This window comes from Nyctibius grandis, chromosome 32 (assembly GCF_013368605.1).
Source record: "Nyctibius grandis isolate bNycGra1 chromosome 32, bNycGra1.pri, whole genome shotgun sequence".
NCBI classification, from domain to species: Eukaryota; Metazoa; Chordata; class Aves; order Nyctibiiformes; family Nyctibiidae; genus Nyctibius; species Nyctibius grandis.
The window spans coordinates 3,400,250-3,415,946 of NC_090689.1; the positions used below are offsets into that span (position 1 = coordinate 3,400,250).

The 15,697-nt window shown below is 44.1% G+C and overlaps 1 protein-coding gene across 2 annotated transcripts in view; it reads left to right on the top strand.

Moving 5' to 3' along the window:
- Positions 1 to 15,697, top strand: part of VPS8 (VPS8 subunit of CORVET complex) — a 74,429-nt gene that overhangs the window by 37,118 nt on the left and 21,614 nt on the right. For both annotated transcript variants that reach the window (XM_068421110.1, XM_068421111.1), the window contains exons 31-39: positions 1,309 to 1,393; positions 2,351 to 2,449; positions 5,243 to 5,332; positions 5,791 to 5,837; positions 10,818 to 10,959; positions 11,451 to 11,540; positions 11,969 to 12,011; positions 12,740 to 12,840; positions 14,242 to 14,320. In XM_068421110.1, coding sequence (XP_068277211.1) covers positions 1,309 to 1,393; positions 2,351 to 2,449; positions 5,243 to 5,332; positions 5,791 to 5,837; positions 10,818 to 10,959; positions 11,451 to 11,540; positions 11,969 to 12,011; positions 12,740 to 12,840; positions 14,242 to 14,320 — 776 coding nt within the window. The remainder of the gene's footprint in view (positions 1 to 1,308; positions 1,394 to 2,350; positions 2,450 to 5,242; positions 5,333 to 5,790; positions 5,838 to 10,817; positions 10,960 to 11,450; positions 11,541 to 11,968; positions 12,012 to 12,739; positions 12,841 to 14,241; positions 14,321 to 15,697) is intronic.

Below are 15,697 nucleotides of genomic sequence, written 5' to 3' on the forward strand. Positions count from 1 at the left end.
TAAATCTCCTCCAAAGCTTTCTTCCTCCACATTTCTAGTTCCTACTTTGCAGCTGGGATTATTTTCCCTATGCATTCACATATGCTTCATTTAATATGTTCATATTTAGTCCCAGTCTTTCTTATCTCTGCTGGGTATTGTTGCAGAAAGCATTGTTAAGATAAGAGGGGGCAGAGCTGTGGGAACCCTTCAGCATGAAACCCCGTGGGGCGTGATGAGTTTGGCACTTCCTATCCTAGAGCCCAGGCTTTGTTCAAAGGTGTAGTTGTATATTTGAATGCTCTACCACTGACAGATGGAGATGACTCGTTGGGGTGAGACCCACAGGTGGATTTAAAAGCACAAAGGGGTCTGAAGCCACCCCCATGGTACTCATTTTAGAATTGAGTAGGAGAGACAAACACAGTGTCTGGAAAGGCTAAAAATTTCCACCATCTCCTTTTTAGATGCTTTACACTTCCAGAAAGAGTCTGTCATGCCTGAACAGAGTCAGCCTGGGAGGGGCAAGTCCATCCAAGTCTTGAATTTGGATGTTATGTGAATTAATCCACCGTACTACAAAGGACTAGAGGGGCAGAAGTGCAGCAGTGGGGTATGCCATGCCTGTTTTCCAGCGTGTCCTAGGAGGAGTTATTCAACCAAATTTTTCTGACTCAAGAAATGTGTTTTTCTCTCCTTGCTTCAGAGAGTTTGACTGCCAGAACCACCAGCTCAGCCACTTCCATCAGAGCTAAAAGACCTATAGTCTAATATTACTTGGCAAACTTCTGAGTTGTTTTGCCTCAGTTGTGCCTGTTTTTATCTAAAGTCTGAAAATATTAAAGATGTTTATTAAAATCTGAAGGTAGGAAGCTGTGTCATAACACGCTGAGTCATGTTCAGCCTATTCCTTGGAAATTAGTACTGTGGATTGGCTTAGAGCTGAGGGTGTTATGGAAATAAGGAAGACAATCTATGAACAGCAGAACCAGTGAAACCTGATTTCTTTAAGGATTTTTGTCCTCTGTCCCTTGCCTCTTACTTTAGAAACTCCGGGTTTTCTCTGTGTTGTATGATAACCTCCCAGAATGAGGGAGGTTGATGGGCTGGATGGCCTGGGGCTGATACCAAATAGCATGTGCAAACTGGAGCCACCCACCCTGCGTGCTGAAAAAAGCCTTAATTTAATGCAAGATACTTCCAAGCGCTTCTTGTAAAACACGCTGTGTTTTGAGTGCTGCCAAACCGTGCTGGGGCTGAGCTACCTCCTTGTGTTCTGCTGACTCAGGTGAGCGTGTCTGCCCTAATGTGGAAAGTTTTTCTTTTTAGCTATCAGATTTGCGAGTTCATGTATGAACGAGAGCTTCGCTATGACAAAATAATTGGCTGTTACCTGCGTGATCCGGTGAGAAAGGTGAGTAAATCGTGTGCTTCTGGCCTGTCCTCTTCGTAGCAGTGCAGCCTGTCCTGCTGGCCAGTGTGTGCGTGGGCACAAGAGCCCTCCTCATTTGTCGTAGCTCTCTAGCTTTAAAAGTGTCCTCCTTTACAGCTGAGTTTTCTTAGTTATAGTCAAGACTTTTTGTGTTTGTGTGTTGGAGAGGAGCTTGGTGTTTTGTTTTTTTCTTTTTAAAGCTTCAGAGTTTTTGGTTTCTTTTTCAACTTAAACAATGCTAACCCTCTTTTCTCCCCCTGGAAAGAGTGTCTCTGCCCTTACTATCTCTTTGCAATTACCTTCTGCATGTGCATGACTTGCATGTTTGCCACAGTCTTTGACATATTCTCTTCCTTACCACCAGCAGAAGTTGGAAGGAGAGTTTGGCAAATGTGATCTCACCAGCTCCTTACGAAACCACTATGCTGAAAGCTGTGTGGGTGAAGGAATTGGATAGCTTATGATAGCGAGATGGTCAAAAAATATGTTACAGGAGAGCATCTGAGCTGAGGACAGCGCAGGAGAACCTGGGGGAGAGGCTGATGTCAAAGAGGAATTCAGGAATATGCTGGAAAAACTGACCATCTGAGCGCTCTTTTCTCTGCCTGTGCTCCTAGCTAGAGAGTGATGTCCTGTCCTTTCCCTGGGAGCAAGAGGGGGACATTTCTAATAGCGGAAGAACAATTCTCTTTGACCTCAGTGCTTAAGACATTTAGCATCAATTCTGTTCCTCCTGGCTTGCTTTTTTTCCTGGCAGTTCTTCAGGAACTGTTTAGGGATATCTAATCTCGCCTGCAGATAACTTCTCCTGACTTGCGAAGAGAGGACTAGCCCTGAGGTCATCCTGAGACTGTTTGAAATGCCCTCCCTTAGGGAAATCTAATGCTGTTAGCTGTGCTGCACAACTTATTGTACCGTTTATGGGTTTATGCCTTACAGGAAGATGTTTTCAACTATATTCACAACATCCTCTCCATGCCTGGCTACAGCGCTGAAGAAAAGCAGTCGGTGTGGCAGAAAGCTCTGGAACATATAGAGGTATGGTAAACCTGTGGTACCTGAGCTACTGCTACCCCCTGTGCTGTTCTGTAAGCACAAGTGTCACAATGTCGAATCACAACCGTTTAGAAAGCTCTCTTTGCTTCAGGAGATGTGTCTGAAATAATTGTCCAGTCAGTAGATACGGGAAATCCATAATATTTCTAGTTCCTATAAGGTGGTGTCAGTCCCCTCCAGGGTGATCTGGAGATAAGCCAGGAAAATAACTCTGTCTATAAAACAAGCAGTCATGCACTTGCCCAGACTGCTTAGCAGCAAACGGCCGCAGAAATCTGTATGCTGTGAGGTGGAGAAAGAGGTACTAGGTACATTTGAAAGATACAGAACCCTTTTAGTCTCTACCAGCACCTGCAAGTAGTGCAGGAGTAATGAGAAAATGGGCCAAGAGGGAAAATGATTCCGAAGACAATAAAGCAAAGAAATGCTGTGAATGCAGCTGTGTGACGAGCAGCTCGCTGAGCTCACGCCCGCCCTCCAGGCGCACTTCCAGCGCCGGGGGGAATTGGTGGTGACGGTTGTGCTGTGGCTGAGCGGGCCTGGCTCATTCCTGCCTTACAGAGCGACTGTGGTTCCACGCTGGGCTTTCCAAGTTGAGCAAACTGCTGTCTGCTGTGCTGCTTCCTTGGGTCTGCTTCGTTCTTCTCCTGCTGCATCCCTTGTCTCTGCCGTGTTGGTATATACGGCCCAAATCCTTTGGCATTATGAGGGAGTCACCCTCCCTCTGCAAGCCTTGTTTTGTGTCTTTACCAAATCACAGGTAGGTCTCCTTGCTGGGTCTCTTCAGCCTGAGGCCTTTACAATTGCTGTTCCATGCTTGGGTGTCTCAGGACAAAACAGAAGTGTCCTGGGTTGCCCTTCCTGATGTTTCTCATTTTGTTGTACTGGTTTTGGTAAGCTTGTCGTAGGCTGAGACTGACAGCTTTTCACACGGAGTTGTTTGGGTTTGTTTTCTCAGTCTGGAGACACTTCTTGATTGTTGTACAGTGGCAGAAGTGCCCAGTGCCCAACTTGTCAGAGCTGTGTACTTTTCTGAAGTTGGCAAACAACAGAAAATATCCCTCTCAACTTGTCCGTGGACATCATTAAAAACAGGGTTTCTTGCACCGATCTACCAGCCTTGCAGATAACAGCCAGCTGCTTCTACCTACGCTTTTTGCAGCTTCCTCCAAAAGCTGCTGAGCAGATGATGGGTTCTGTAGGTCACCTTTCTTGGCTGCTGTCACTGAGATCAACTCCCTCGTTCCTTTCAGCATCTTCTATTTCCCAGGATCGCTGAACAGTAAATACAATTTCAGGTGTCTTAGCAGCTTATTGGCTGCCGTGGGCTGCTGTTCTTTTCTGTTGCATTAATCCTTCTCTCAGATGTTCAGAAGACTTAAAATAGTCCATAACATTTTATTAGGATGGTGCTGTGATTTCAGGGCTTTGAACAATTGTCCTTTCATCTGCTGAGGTATGACAGTAGCAAATCAGTTGAACCCAGCAGTGTAGAGAGGCTTTTCAGTTAGTAATTCTTTCCTGGTGATTGTATGACTGAAAGTGGGGTTTGGGATCAGTGCCACTTCTTATTTGCTCCATCATCCAACGTACCTGTCGTTCCTTGATGTTTATCTTGAAAATAAAGCCCAAGGCTTCCCTTCAATCACAGTGCTGTTTGTGATGGTCGCTTTCTGCCCTCAGACCCACGTGCCTTGTGTCAATAGTATCTCCTCAAGGGCTGTCTGCTCAAGAAGTACCATGTTCACAAATAGCTCAAACCTGCAAGGATGAAAACCCAAGCCCAAACCCTTTTGCCTGGGGCTGGGCTGTGAAGGTCACGCTGATCCAAGAGCTGCAATCGGTTACAGGAGGGCTGGGCCATCTCACTCTAGTCAGTCTGTATTTGGTGGCTCCTACATCTGTCTGGACACCAAGCTAGTGCTAAGTAACTTCTTCAGATTATTTTTTTTTTTCTTCCAGATGTATGTTTATGAATTTTTTCCTTCTTTACCACTCTAACAGTTGTTTTTGTTTAGTAAAGCAATGTTTTTCTCCTTTGTAGGCTTAGCAGGGGCTTTTGGGAAGGGTTACTGGGTACCCAGTATTGGTTTGAAGCAGTTGCTTCTCATTTAGTTGGAAGCATGGATGCATTTGGAAGCATTAGGAGCAAAAAAACTCATGTTCAGTGTAAACTTTTATGATATGAAGCCTCTTGGATCAAGCTTGACAGGAGGCAAACCCACAGGCATCTAAAAGATTTTTTTTTTTCCCTTTTATTACAATAAAGAAATTGTTTAGGGTTTTTTCACATCTGGACAGGTATTGGTTACAGGAAACCTGCTTTTAAACCTCTGGTCCGGTTCAGTTCAAACCTGTTAAACACTGTTTCCATTTGACTGAGAAATTCCCTAGGGTCAGTCGAGGGCTTTGTTTCCTCTCTGCTGCTGGCTCCTAGCTGGCATTAGGAATGGCTTGTTGGCAGGGGGTAAAAGGCAGCTGTCAGAAAACCTGATGAATAATTTCCTCGCCTTAGGACCGAGATGTGGTCTCAGTGGTGTGAAGAGCTTTGCATTCTTACAAGCCCTGTTGTGTAGTAAAATCATCGAGTTTCAAAAATGCCTTTTTACAAACTACCTTCCCTTCTAATTCTTTTCAAAATCACTTTTTGTGCGATGGAATTCACTATGTTACAGCTCATGTCTAGGCAAAGATGCAGTTACAATATGATACTGCATAATTATATTGCCTATGAAATTAGAAGTAATTATTTTTGTTGTGTCTCCCTCTCCAAAGGAGCTGCTGTTGCTGAGCCCGTGTAAAGCAGCCGACTTGGTGGCCATACACTTCAGCGAGCAGATTGAGAGCATCATCACAAACCTGCAGGTAAAGTGTCAAACTTCATGGATGTTGGTGCTTCTTTACAGTGGGGTTGCCATTCTTGTAAGAAATGATTGCACAGAGTAGTGCTGAGTTGTTGCTGTGTCATAAACAGAAGGAAAATAGCTTGATAGCTACTCAGCATCAGGAATGGCTACATTTAAATTATTTGGCCTGTTTGAGGAGTTCTGGCCATAAAAATGGACAGTCTCTGAGCTGCTGGTTGCATCACTTGATACTGCAGTTTTCAGTTTGGAGTTCAGTGTGGCTTGCACTTGGAGATCAGACAGAGCTGTTGCCAGCAACCGTATCCTCTGAGTATTTACGCAAGACAAATGCCTAAACCAACTTCTCAGCGGGCATCAGCTGTGAACAGAATTTTCTTCCATGGATGTAGTTCAGGAATCACTGGTTTATAGCACATTATTTAAAATAGTAATACTCTGTCTCCTCCTGTTGTACAGGACCAGTTCTTACTCTTCCAGTTTCTGAGAAGTCTCCTTGATCCCAGGTACGTAAGAAAATTGGACCATTTACAAACTACACCTTGAAAACATGGGTTAAAATAAATTCATTTGAAACAGTGTATAAATGGAGAGCCTACAGCCAAGATTAGGGCTTGGAAAAGGTGACTTGCTCTTCAAACTGCCCAACGCTGAGGAGGATAGCCCAGAAATAAGTATTCTGGGGAGTGTCCTTCAGCAGAGCCCTTGCCAGCTTCCTAACTGGGAAGTGGTGTGGGTTCCAGTACGTGTGATGTGACGCATCTCCCACGCTGGTGGGAGTTTGGGCATTGCTGTAGCAGCTTCATTGAGAAGGCGATGAAATGGTTACCCTGTGACTGAAACTGCCATTTCTTCTCAGAAAGAAGAGAAAAGGCAGTTCTCTCTTCCCTTCGTCTCTTCCCTCAACCCACTGGTTTGATGACTTGACCAAGGTGCCCAGGTTTAACGTGAACAGAAAAGCGTTCTGTTCTCTGGGCATTTTTCATTTCTATCTCATTTCAGAACTGCTGCCGTATTTCACTGCAAACTTCTCTTTAACTACTTGCTCGCTCCGTCTGCTCCTGTTCTTTCAGTATTTCAGCACCGAGTGTCCTCTCTCTGTTGAATCAGTTTCAAATGCTACAAGACCTTGATTTTATTTATTTATTTTGTAATATATTTATATATGCGCAACTCCAACTGCCTTCAAGCAATTGTTAATGCAATTGAAGGAGAGACCTTGTTTTGTCAATTAGCTACAAATTAATTGTGCTTTATGAGGAGGAGTAGTGGTAGGAAAAGGTAGTGTCATCTAAATTCAAGTGTCAGTGTTTCAGTTCTTGTTGAAGTGGAATAAAAGCATGCTTTGGAAGCTAGAATCTGGAATTAATCACTTTTTGGATTTTGTTAGGAGGTAAATTAAAAATAAAAGACATGTTTTGTTATTTCCTGGGTTTTACAGCCGTGTTTGTATGGAAGGTGTTAACTTCCACACCTGTTGTTTTCTTAGAAGTCAAAAGAAAAATCACAATTTTGCCAAGAAAATTTCTTGGTTGGGTTTTATAGGAGAGAAATTAGATGATTTAGTTAATAAATGAATAATTAAAAAAAAAGAATATGCAGAAATGAACCCAGCTGGATGTTAAGTAGGACTTTGTTTATGCTGTGATACCACTTGCAGCAAGTGAGACCCAATGAAGGTAGTAATTAACCTGGATTTTAATCTTGTGCACAGAGTAGCTTCCATAATCTCTGAGTAATAAGCGTATCTAATTTAACTCTACCGTAATTAGAGCTAAATACAACCATTTCTCCTGTAGTTATCTCCTAATCAAAAGCAACACGTGATGAGTTCACACCAGCCATAGGAAGCACCTTTCTGTGTCTGATCTTCCCAAAGATCTCTGCTTTTCCCTCCGAGGCGCGTTAGGCTGCGTGGCTGGGCTCGTTGTGCCGCGGGTGTCTTAGGGAAGTTTATGAACTTTCCCTTTTCCCTCTGCGTTCCAAAGCCCACGAATTCTCTGCGCTGCGGTGAGGTGTTCAGCACCCCAAGTAACGGAGATAAACCCCAGACTGGATTGTAGCTGCCAGGATACTCAATGAGCGAAAGATAAGAGGGACAGTTATGCTGAAAAATGAGCAAAATACTGCTAAATAGTTTGGATTCACGTGTGGCGGTGACTGACCATAAAGCAAGCCCAAGGTTTAACCTGATGTTATTAAACGATGCTGTTGGTGAGAAGTGTCCTGTAGAGATCCTAGATTGCTGGAGGGGCTGTTGTGTGTTAACAACAGCCCAGCTCCCGTGGTGTTTGCCGTGCTGCGAGGCCGAGTGCTTCTGAGACCCTCTGAAATGAGCTGGACTGAATCCTGAGAGAGGTAGGCAAGGAGGGAGGAATCTTGCTCTGCAAGACCTAATCTGCAGATACACCTACACTTTGTAGTATATTTATACATAAAATAGTGATTAAGTTCTTCTGAAAACATCTGTGTCAGTCAATCTAAATGCTCACATGTTTTTTTTTGAGCAAAATTCTTATTAAAATAAAGACTTAGAGCAGTACATGAGCTTTTAATGTCTCAAATACAAATGATTGCTTGATCATATGGGGACAAGACTCATCATGCCAGTATAACTATCCTAGTTGGTGGAATTGCATTAGGGATTAATTTGGCCCATTTAATTTAGCTAGAGATTTATTTTAAAGGAGGGGGAAGGGGGAAGGGAGGAAATGGGGTTAACAGAAATTGCCTGGGGAAATTAAAACCAAATGTCCATATGTTTGTCTCTTATAAGCAGCCACAGAAAAGGGAGAATGTAGCGTGTGTTGCTCAGCTCATTAATCACAGCCTGTGCTACATTCCCATTTTAAACTCTTACTGCTTTTTCCTCAGAAAAAAACAGCGCAGTGAAGCATGTCTGTTTGCAGTTTGTGTATGATACCGACAATATTAACTTATTTAGCAACACGCTGTTCTGGGTCTGTAAATATATTAACAGATACCTAAAGGTTCTGTTACAGTGGCTCTTCTCACTGACCAGCTATCCGTGACACTTGCAAGGCTCACTTGTGCCAGGTTTTGTGAGAAGCCAGTGATTATCTTTTAGGAAAGAGCATGTAGAGTATGGCAGGGCAGATGTTTGGCATGGTTACACCAGGAGGCTGTGCTGCCATTCAGTGAGACCTGGACAGGCTGGAGAGCTGGGCGGAGAGGGACCTCATGAAGTTCAACAAGGGCAAGTGTAGGGTCCTGCACTAGGGAGGAATAACCCCATGCACCAGTACAGGCTGGGGGTGACCTGCTGGAAAGCAGCTCTGTGGAGAAAGACCTGGGTGTTCTGGTGGACAAGAAGTTGCCCATGAGCCAACACGGTGCCCCTGGGGCCAGGAAGGCCAATGGTGTCCTGGGGTGCATGAGGAAGAGTGTGGGTAGCAGGTCAAGGGAGGTTCTCCTCCCCTCTACACTGCCCTGGTGAGGCCACACCTGGAGTAACTGTGTCCAGTTCTGGGCCCCCCAGTTCAAGAAAGATCAGGAACTGCTGGAGAGAGCCCAGCGGAGGGGTATGGAGATGGTCAGAGGGCTGGAGCATCTCTTCTATGAGGAGAGGCTGAGGGAGCTGGGACTGTTCAGCCTGGAGAAAAGACTGAGGGGGGATCTTATCAATAGTTTGGATACCAGTTTTTGTACAACTGTGTCCATGCTTCAGACACTGATCAGTACCTGCATGAGGCTTTCATTTCTGGGCAAATATCATTTATAATCGAGTGATGGGCGTTGTAATCACAGTAAGCTGCTTTTGGCTTGCTAGGGGCACAGCGTTCTCCTGGCCTTTCTTGGATGGTAATGCTCCTGTTAGCTCTTGTAGCTCCCAGGAAATAGAGGATCATGTTGTGTGTCAGACCTTTTCCATCCCATGGCTGTAGAGTTTGCACATCAGCACGTCTTCTCCTGATTAGGAATTTCTGTTCAAAAAGGTAAAAAACCTAAATACACACCTTGATCTGTTTTCTGAAGCAGGACCTTCAGGACAGGTTTAAGAGCCCTGTTTCCTAGAGGAGATAAACTTCTGCTGTTTCTCTGCATGATGCATCAATCCTAGAGCTGTCACGTGAAGTTTAACCTACAGTGGTGGTGAACTGTTCGTTTTGAAGGGTTGCAGGTGCTGTGTCTGTCTCTAGGAAAGTATCATCCTTTCCATCCTCACTCTTCAAAGTCTCTTGCTTCATGTTGCTCTTTTTAAAAACGAGACCAGTAGAAACCAGTCAGGATACAGGGACAGTCATGGGCGCTGCACACAGTTCTGTTCTCTGTTTTGTTTCCCCCACATCAGGAGTTTACTTAATAATAAGACAAGGGATTAGAAAACAGCCACTGCATGAACCACTGCAGTGCCAGCAGCTGCTACTGGAAAGGAATTGGAGAAATCCTTTTGCAGGGACATCTTTATTAAATGAGTTTAGTTGTACTCTGAGCTTCACCTGCAGAAATAACCTTGGCTAGAATCAGAAGGGAAGCCCTGGTTTGGCCTCGTGAAGGGCTCAGGCCAGGCAGCGTTATCCAAGAGCGTGAGGTCTGCATGTCTGAGTGCCCGACCATCGTGGCAGTGTTGGTTGTGCTGCTCAGGGAGGTAACAAGGGCAGGAGGCACAGCAGGGGTTGGAGACCACCTACCTGTGTTGACTGAGCAGATCCCGTGCTGGGCGATGAGGCAGATGTCTTTAGTTCCAGATGAATATGGTTCTGTAGTGCAGCTGGTTGCAAAACCCTTGAGAGAGGACACAGCTGTTGGCTGAACAATACACAGGGTCTGGTTCAAAACCTTACAGCTGGCGATCTGCATTACCAGGGACCGTCAAGTGCACAGAGTTATTGCCTCTGCAAGAGCGAAACCTAATTCACCAGCTTTCTTCCGTCTGAGAAGAGGAACTAAATAAAAATGGGGATGTTTCCCTAAAAGAGGCATGAGTTCGTATCTCAGTGAGGCGGATAAAAGGGATCACATTCTAGCAGATGAAACGTTAAAATATGATAAAGGAAGTCAAAGAAGAATTTCAGGAACAATAAGCAAAAAGCAACAAAATATTTCTTCAAACACATGCAGAGGTGCTCTGCAGGACAAACAGATAATCAACATCTAAAAAGACCGCTCAGAGACCATAAGGTTTCTTTGAAGAAATGAGGTGAGTTTCTTAGCGCCTCTTTGCCATAGAATTGCTGAAGATGTGTCTGTGCTGGTGTCTTTCTTCACAAGGGTCTTTGATAGTCTGATTTATACTGAGGCATCAGTAGAATATGTTGTGGAACAAATGAAATGCCTATGAACAGACCTCCAGCACCAGTAACTAGTAGAAACATCATCATTTTTCTCTGAAAACCAGATTTTTTTTTTTTTTACTTCTGTATTAAGGATAAAAGACAACAAACAATTGAATAAGAAACTCTTCTTTCCAGCCAGACTTCTGGGCTAGAATTTGACTCGAGTCTCCTGTGCCTTTTTTCTTCCAGAGAAGGTGTTAACCAAGACCTGATACACTTACCACCCTGCATCACGGAGCAGTTCGTTGAGCTGCTGTGTCAGTACAGCCCAGACCAGGTTTTGGAGACGCTGAAAGTCCTGGAATACTGCAGACTGGAAGAAACCATCCAGGTAGGGAAGACACGTATAAGGACAGGGGCTCTGGGAAGCGTTCACATCAGCTCCTACCTCTTTAAAGTACTGTAAAAGTACTTCAGCCTAGGTTGTGGGTTAGTTCCTGGATACTCTTCCAACCCATTTCTAACACTGTCCCCTCGAGGTGCTGAACTGCTCTCCTGCAGCGTGGTTAGCCATATTTAATAGACTGATTCTGAGGTTAGTCTCAGGGCTAATAAAAAAAGGCCGTTAGTGGTCTGAAGCTACTGAGTAACGGCAGAATAGAGACTGGCTGTGTTGGTTAATGTGTTGAAGGTATCTGAAATCATGGGCCTGGGGTTTTTGGGAAGCAACGCTGCCAAAATTTGACTAGGGCTGGGAGAGCGCCTATTTCTTCCCTTTATGAAAATTTTAACAATAATCTGTCCTTGATCTTGATTTATTGTGGAGTAAACAAACACTGGCAGATTTCTTAAGATAGACTTTTACCTTTTCTTTTAATTCAGATAACCCAGAAACATCAGCTCCATGAAGCTTCTTCATATTTACTGGAGAAGAAGGGAGATATCCACGGTGCCTTTTTGGTTATGCTTGAGGTACAGTACTCTGAAATCCTGAATGTGGCATTTTTGCCGTGCCAGCACGGCGTGACATGCCACCGGCACGATGGCCTGTGTTAAGGTTGGATATTGTCATTGCTTCTCAAGTTGTTTCCCACTAGAATCCACGGAAGCATTTACCTTCTGTCAAATACCAATATGTTGAGCTCTCTGCAGACTCAGCAGATCAGTATATTTTTCTGGCATGTCTTCAAACATGTAGTAGATAATAGATGCTGAAATTTTTCTTAATCAAAAATCATCTTTCAGCTCCTGTTTTCCTTTCCATATTTGGAAAGACGTTTATGCTACGTTAGTCATACTGGGGAAGAAAATGAGGGTGAGCCTTTGTAACCGTACCTTTTAAAAACACTTCTAGGAAGATTCTGCAAGTTCACTGTTCCGAGTTCTCTCTTTTGTTTCAGCGATTGCAGAGCAAGTTGCAGATGCTTACGCAAGGTGAAGAAGGTGAGAGTTATCAAGTTAAATTCCATTTTCTATTAAAAAGAGATAAACACAAAACTGTAAAGTGCATATGCCTGACACCGGGCATGATGAGATCCTATTCATGTCTCTAGGTATTGTGGTGACATTTTTTAAATGTAAATTCACCTGGCTGTGGTAGTTGTTCTGGTGGCACTTCCTTACTCTGTTACTGTGATGTTGCTAGAGATCTAGAACAAGCTGTGATGGATGGTTTTTGTGTGTGTGGTCAGCTGCCCTGTTAGCTTTTTTGATTGTGACTGGTACTCTTACTGGCTTACCAGACACGTTTCCTAAGTTAGAATCCATTCAAATTCATTACTGAGCTTTAGTAGCTTTTTTTGAAGCAGACTTCTCAGAGAAGTAAGAACATTCTGGCTCCAGAAAATGAGTATATGCACAGGTGCACTGTTCACTAGCCCAAGGACTCATGGGCACCTAATTAAATGCAGTGCCCATATTTGTTACTTAATTATATCCTACACCACAGCTAAGATCTTCCTTATTCGAGTACGTGAAATGTTTTATATGCCCGATTTATTGTGCTGTTCAGGAAAAGTGCCAAAAACCAGGACCTGTCTTTAGAATTTAGTTGCTCCCTGTAGTGAACAGACTTTAGATGAACAGCATGATTTTATTTTGCAGAATGATTGGGAGTTAACATATCTAATAGTTTTTATAATTGTAATTTGTTTTTTTCCCCCAAAACTTAGGCTCATCTGAACCCTTGCTAGAAAACATAGAAGATACCTTAACGAAAACAATTGCCCTTTGCCAGAGAAATTCACACAATTTAGACCAGCAACAGCGAGAGGTAAGGTAATAAAAAAATATATCACTAAAATCACCAAAGGCTTCTACATCTCCTGAAATTTTCTCTTCACATGCTTCTTCCTCTCCCCATCTGTTGGCTACTGATATGTCTCAAGCAGTCTGTTCTCCTCTGCCTTGTGCTCTTCTTACAGTGGGTCAGGTTTTAGACCCACAAGAGAGAAATCCTCACTTGCAAGGGTGAAGCACAAAATAAAGTGCCTGTCAGCGGTGGAGAGGCAGATGAGACAACATCCTTTCCCCCATTTTTAGCTCCAGTTGAAATTTTGGCTTGAGTGTCCATCAGACACTAAAGAAGGCATTGTAAGGTTTGAGCCAACTTTATGGTGGCACAGAGCTGATGCTGCTGTCACTGTGGCTGCAGAATATTGCTGTTCTGAATGTGTTCACAAATCCTGAATTTAATGTCAGCCTGGTCTTTGAGGGGTGGAGACCATATGGCTTGCCTGAGCTCTAGCAGAGAGAGCTGGCTTTGCCTGTCTCCTTGTACTGAGCTTGCATTTCCATTTTGCCGTGTCAGTGACATAGGCAGCTTCTTTACACCCAAGATTATGTATAACTTACATAACTGAACTCAAAACTGAGAACGTTGTTCCCGTGTCTGAAGAGGTGGCATGTCTGGAAGTCAAGAATTCTGTAATTTCTTCCGTGCACTGTCCCAGTGTATGAGGTGACCTGCTCGGTTTCTTCTCTTAAATTTTATTGTGTAACAGGTAGCTGCTGTGTTTTATTGAAGGGCTGTCTGCGTGCACACCCTGAGTGCTTGTGGGCTGCCTAACTGGATAGATGTGAGTTAGTGTTTGCTCTCGCTCTGGGTCTTGTGCTACCTGCTGGAATTGCTTTGTTGATGGCCAAGTAAGATTTGACTCTGGTCACCAAATGAAGGACCAGCTTCCCCAGTACAATATGATGTGAATTTTCACAGCTCCTGTGTACTGCCTGGAGAATTTAGATGCCCCTTTCCAGTTGGGATCCATTTACTGTGCTACCCCTTATGTAAGCAGTCTCTACACTGGAGAGTTTGCATCTCACATGGAGAAGTAGTTGGGGACTGAATGAAGTAGGTTGTTGTCACAATTCCAGTAAAGAAACAGGTGAGAATGGAGAAGAGGGAGCAACAGGAGCCAAAGGTCTTCTGTGCTCAGGCCCCAGTCAAATAGTGTCTTGGTCTAAGATATGAGCAATCTAGACTGAAAGCAGATCCTAAGTGCTTTGCTGTGAGGTTATTTTAACATGTTTCAGTTCCATTGCAGTCGTGAGAAATGTAGTTCTGTTCTTCAGAGCATGGAAGTGAGTCTTTGGAAATGGACTCTGACGGTCACAGCTCATTTTTAGTGCTGCCGTGTTCTTACTGCTTTTTTTTCCTTGCATTTCCTTATTGCAGGCCCTCTGGTTTCCGCTGCTGGAGGCTATGATGTCCCCACAGAAATCGTCTGGTTCTTCACAGTGTCGGTACTCGGAATGTAAGTATTTTGGCTTTTGTGACCCCAAATATTAATCTGTGTGCTGTCTCTCCTCCTCTACTGAATGAATAGAAGAAAAAAGCAGTTTTGTTACTCAGTTCCTAAATTTTCTGCTCCTGCGGTGGATCTGAACTGCAGCAGCTGTAGGACTGAGCTCAGCTGGGCCTTTGGTAGGCTGCAGCTGTCAGTCAGACCCTTTTTTCTTTCAGTCCTGAGCGGAAGAGGGACACTACCGTAGCCTCCACTAATAAGCTGGTTCCATTGAGGATGGTCTCTTTGAAAAAGCCAAGGTGCACAGCGTGTACAGAGGCGTTCTACGTTGTAAGGAGGTTGCAGTCTGCACTTGGGGAACTTCTGACACCTCCCATCCCTCCCGGTTTTGTACGCTTATCCCTGCACCCGTCTATTGCGTATGAAATCGGTAAAACTTGGATACACCAGCTAAATCCTGTATCGCCGTTCTAGTGTCCTGAATCTGTTGTGGGTGCCGGCAGCACGTCTTGAAAAGCCTCCCTTTGTGGGAGCCTTAAGACTAGTTAAAAAGGGGCTTAGGTACTGTGCTCTTGGGACAGAATAATGCCTTTTGGTCCATTCCAGCCCTGTGCTCCACAGGGATTGTAGTTGTGGGTGGTTAAGGATCAATGCATATTACAAGCAAGCGTGGTGGTTATTGTGCTGGGAGGGAGCTCTGTTTATTTCCTTCCAGTGACTGTTAGCTGTATCTGGACTCCTGGGGATAGTCTGGCAGAGATAACCCAAAAATAAGTCACCCCTCTTCCCTCGATCTTTTCCTCTAAATTCAGAATGTCCCCTAGATTATTTTTGGGAGCTAATGCCTCCAGAACAGTAATCATCTGAAGTGATACCAGAAATAAGAGGATAATACGTGTGGCTCCTGCATAACTATTTTGTTTTCATTCCTAATGTGCCTACTGCCCCAGCTGCTCTAACTAGCTCATTATCCCCACAAAGCAGCTGAATTCCTGGGTCTGTGCATATCTGAATATTGGCTCTTACTTTGGGGAACTGGGGATCTAAGAACAAGTTTCATGCCGAGGTTAGTGCTAGGAAGTTTTAGAGTCTGTGGGACTGTAACACGCACAAGGCATCCAAACTGGGTTTTGGTGGCAGTAGGAAAAGTGAATGTCAGTGCTACAAAGTAAGTCTCAAAATGTGAGCGTTTACAGTAGGTAGGGTGTGGGAGGGGAACGGGGAGGCCTTGTGATGTCAAAAACTTTTGAATATACTTTCTGATACGAAAAGCTGTGTGTGCTTTAGTGCAAAACAAGTAGAAGAAAAAATATAAAAGCTGTTTTCAAGCTAGAAAACATGAACTGAAATAAAACTCTTAATCTGTGGGGTTGCTCTCTCTTTACT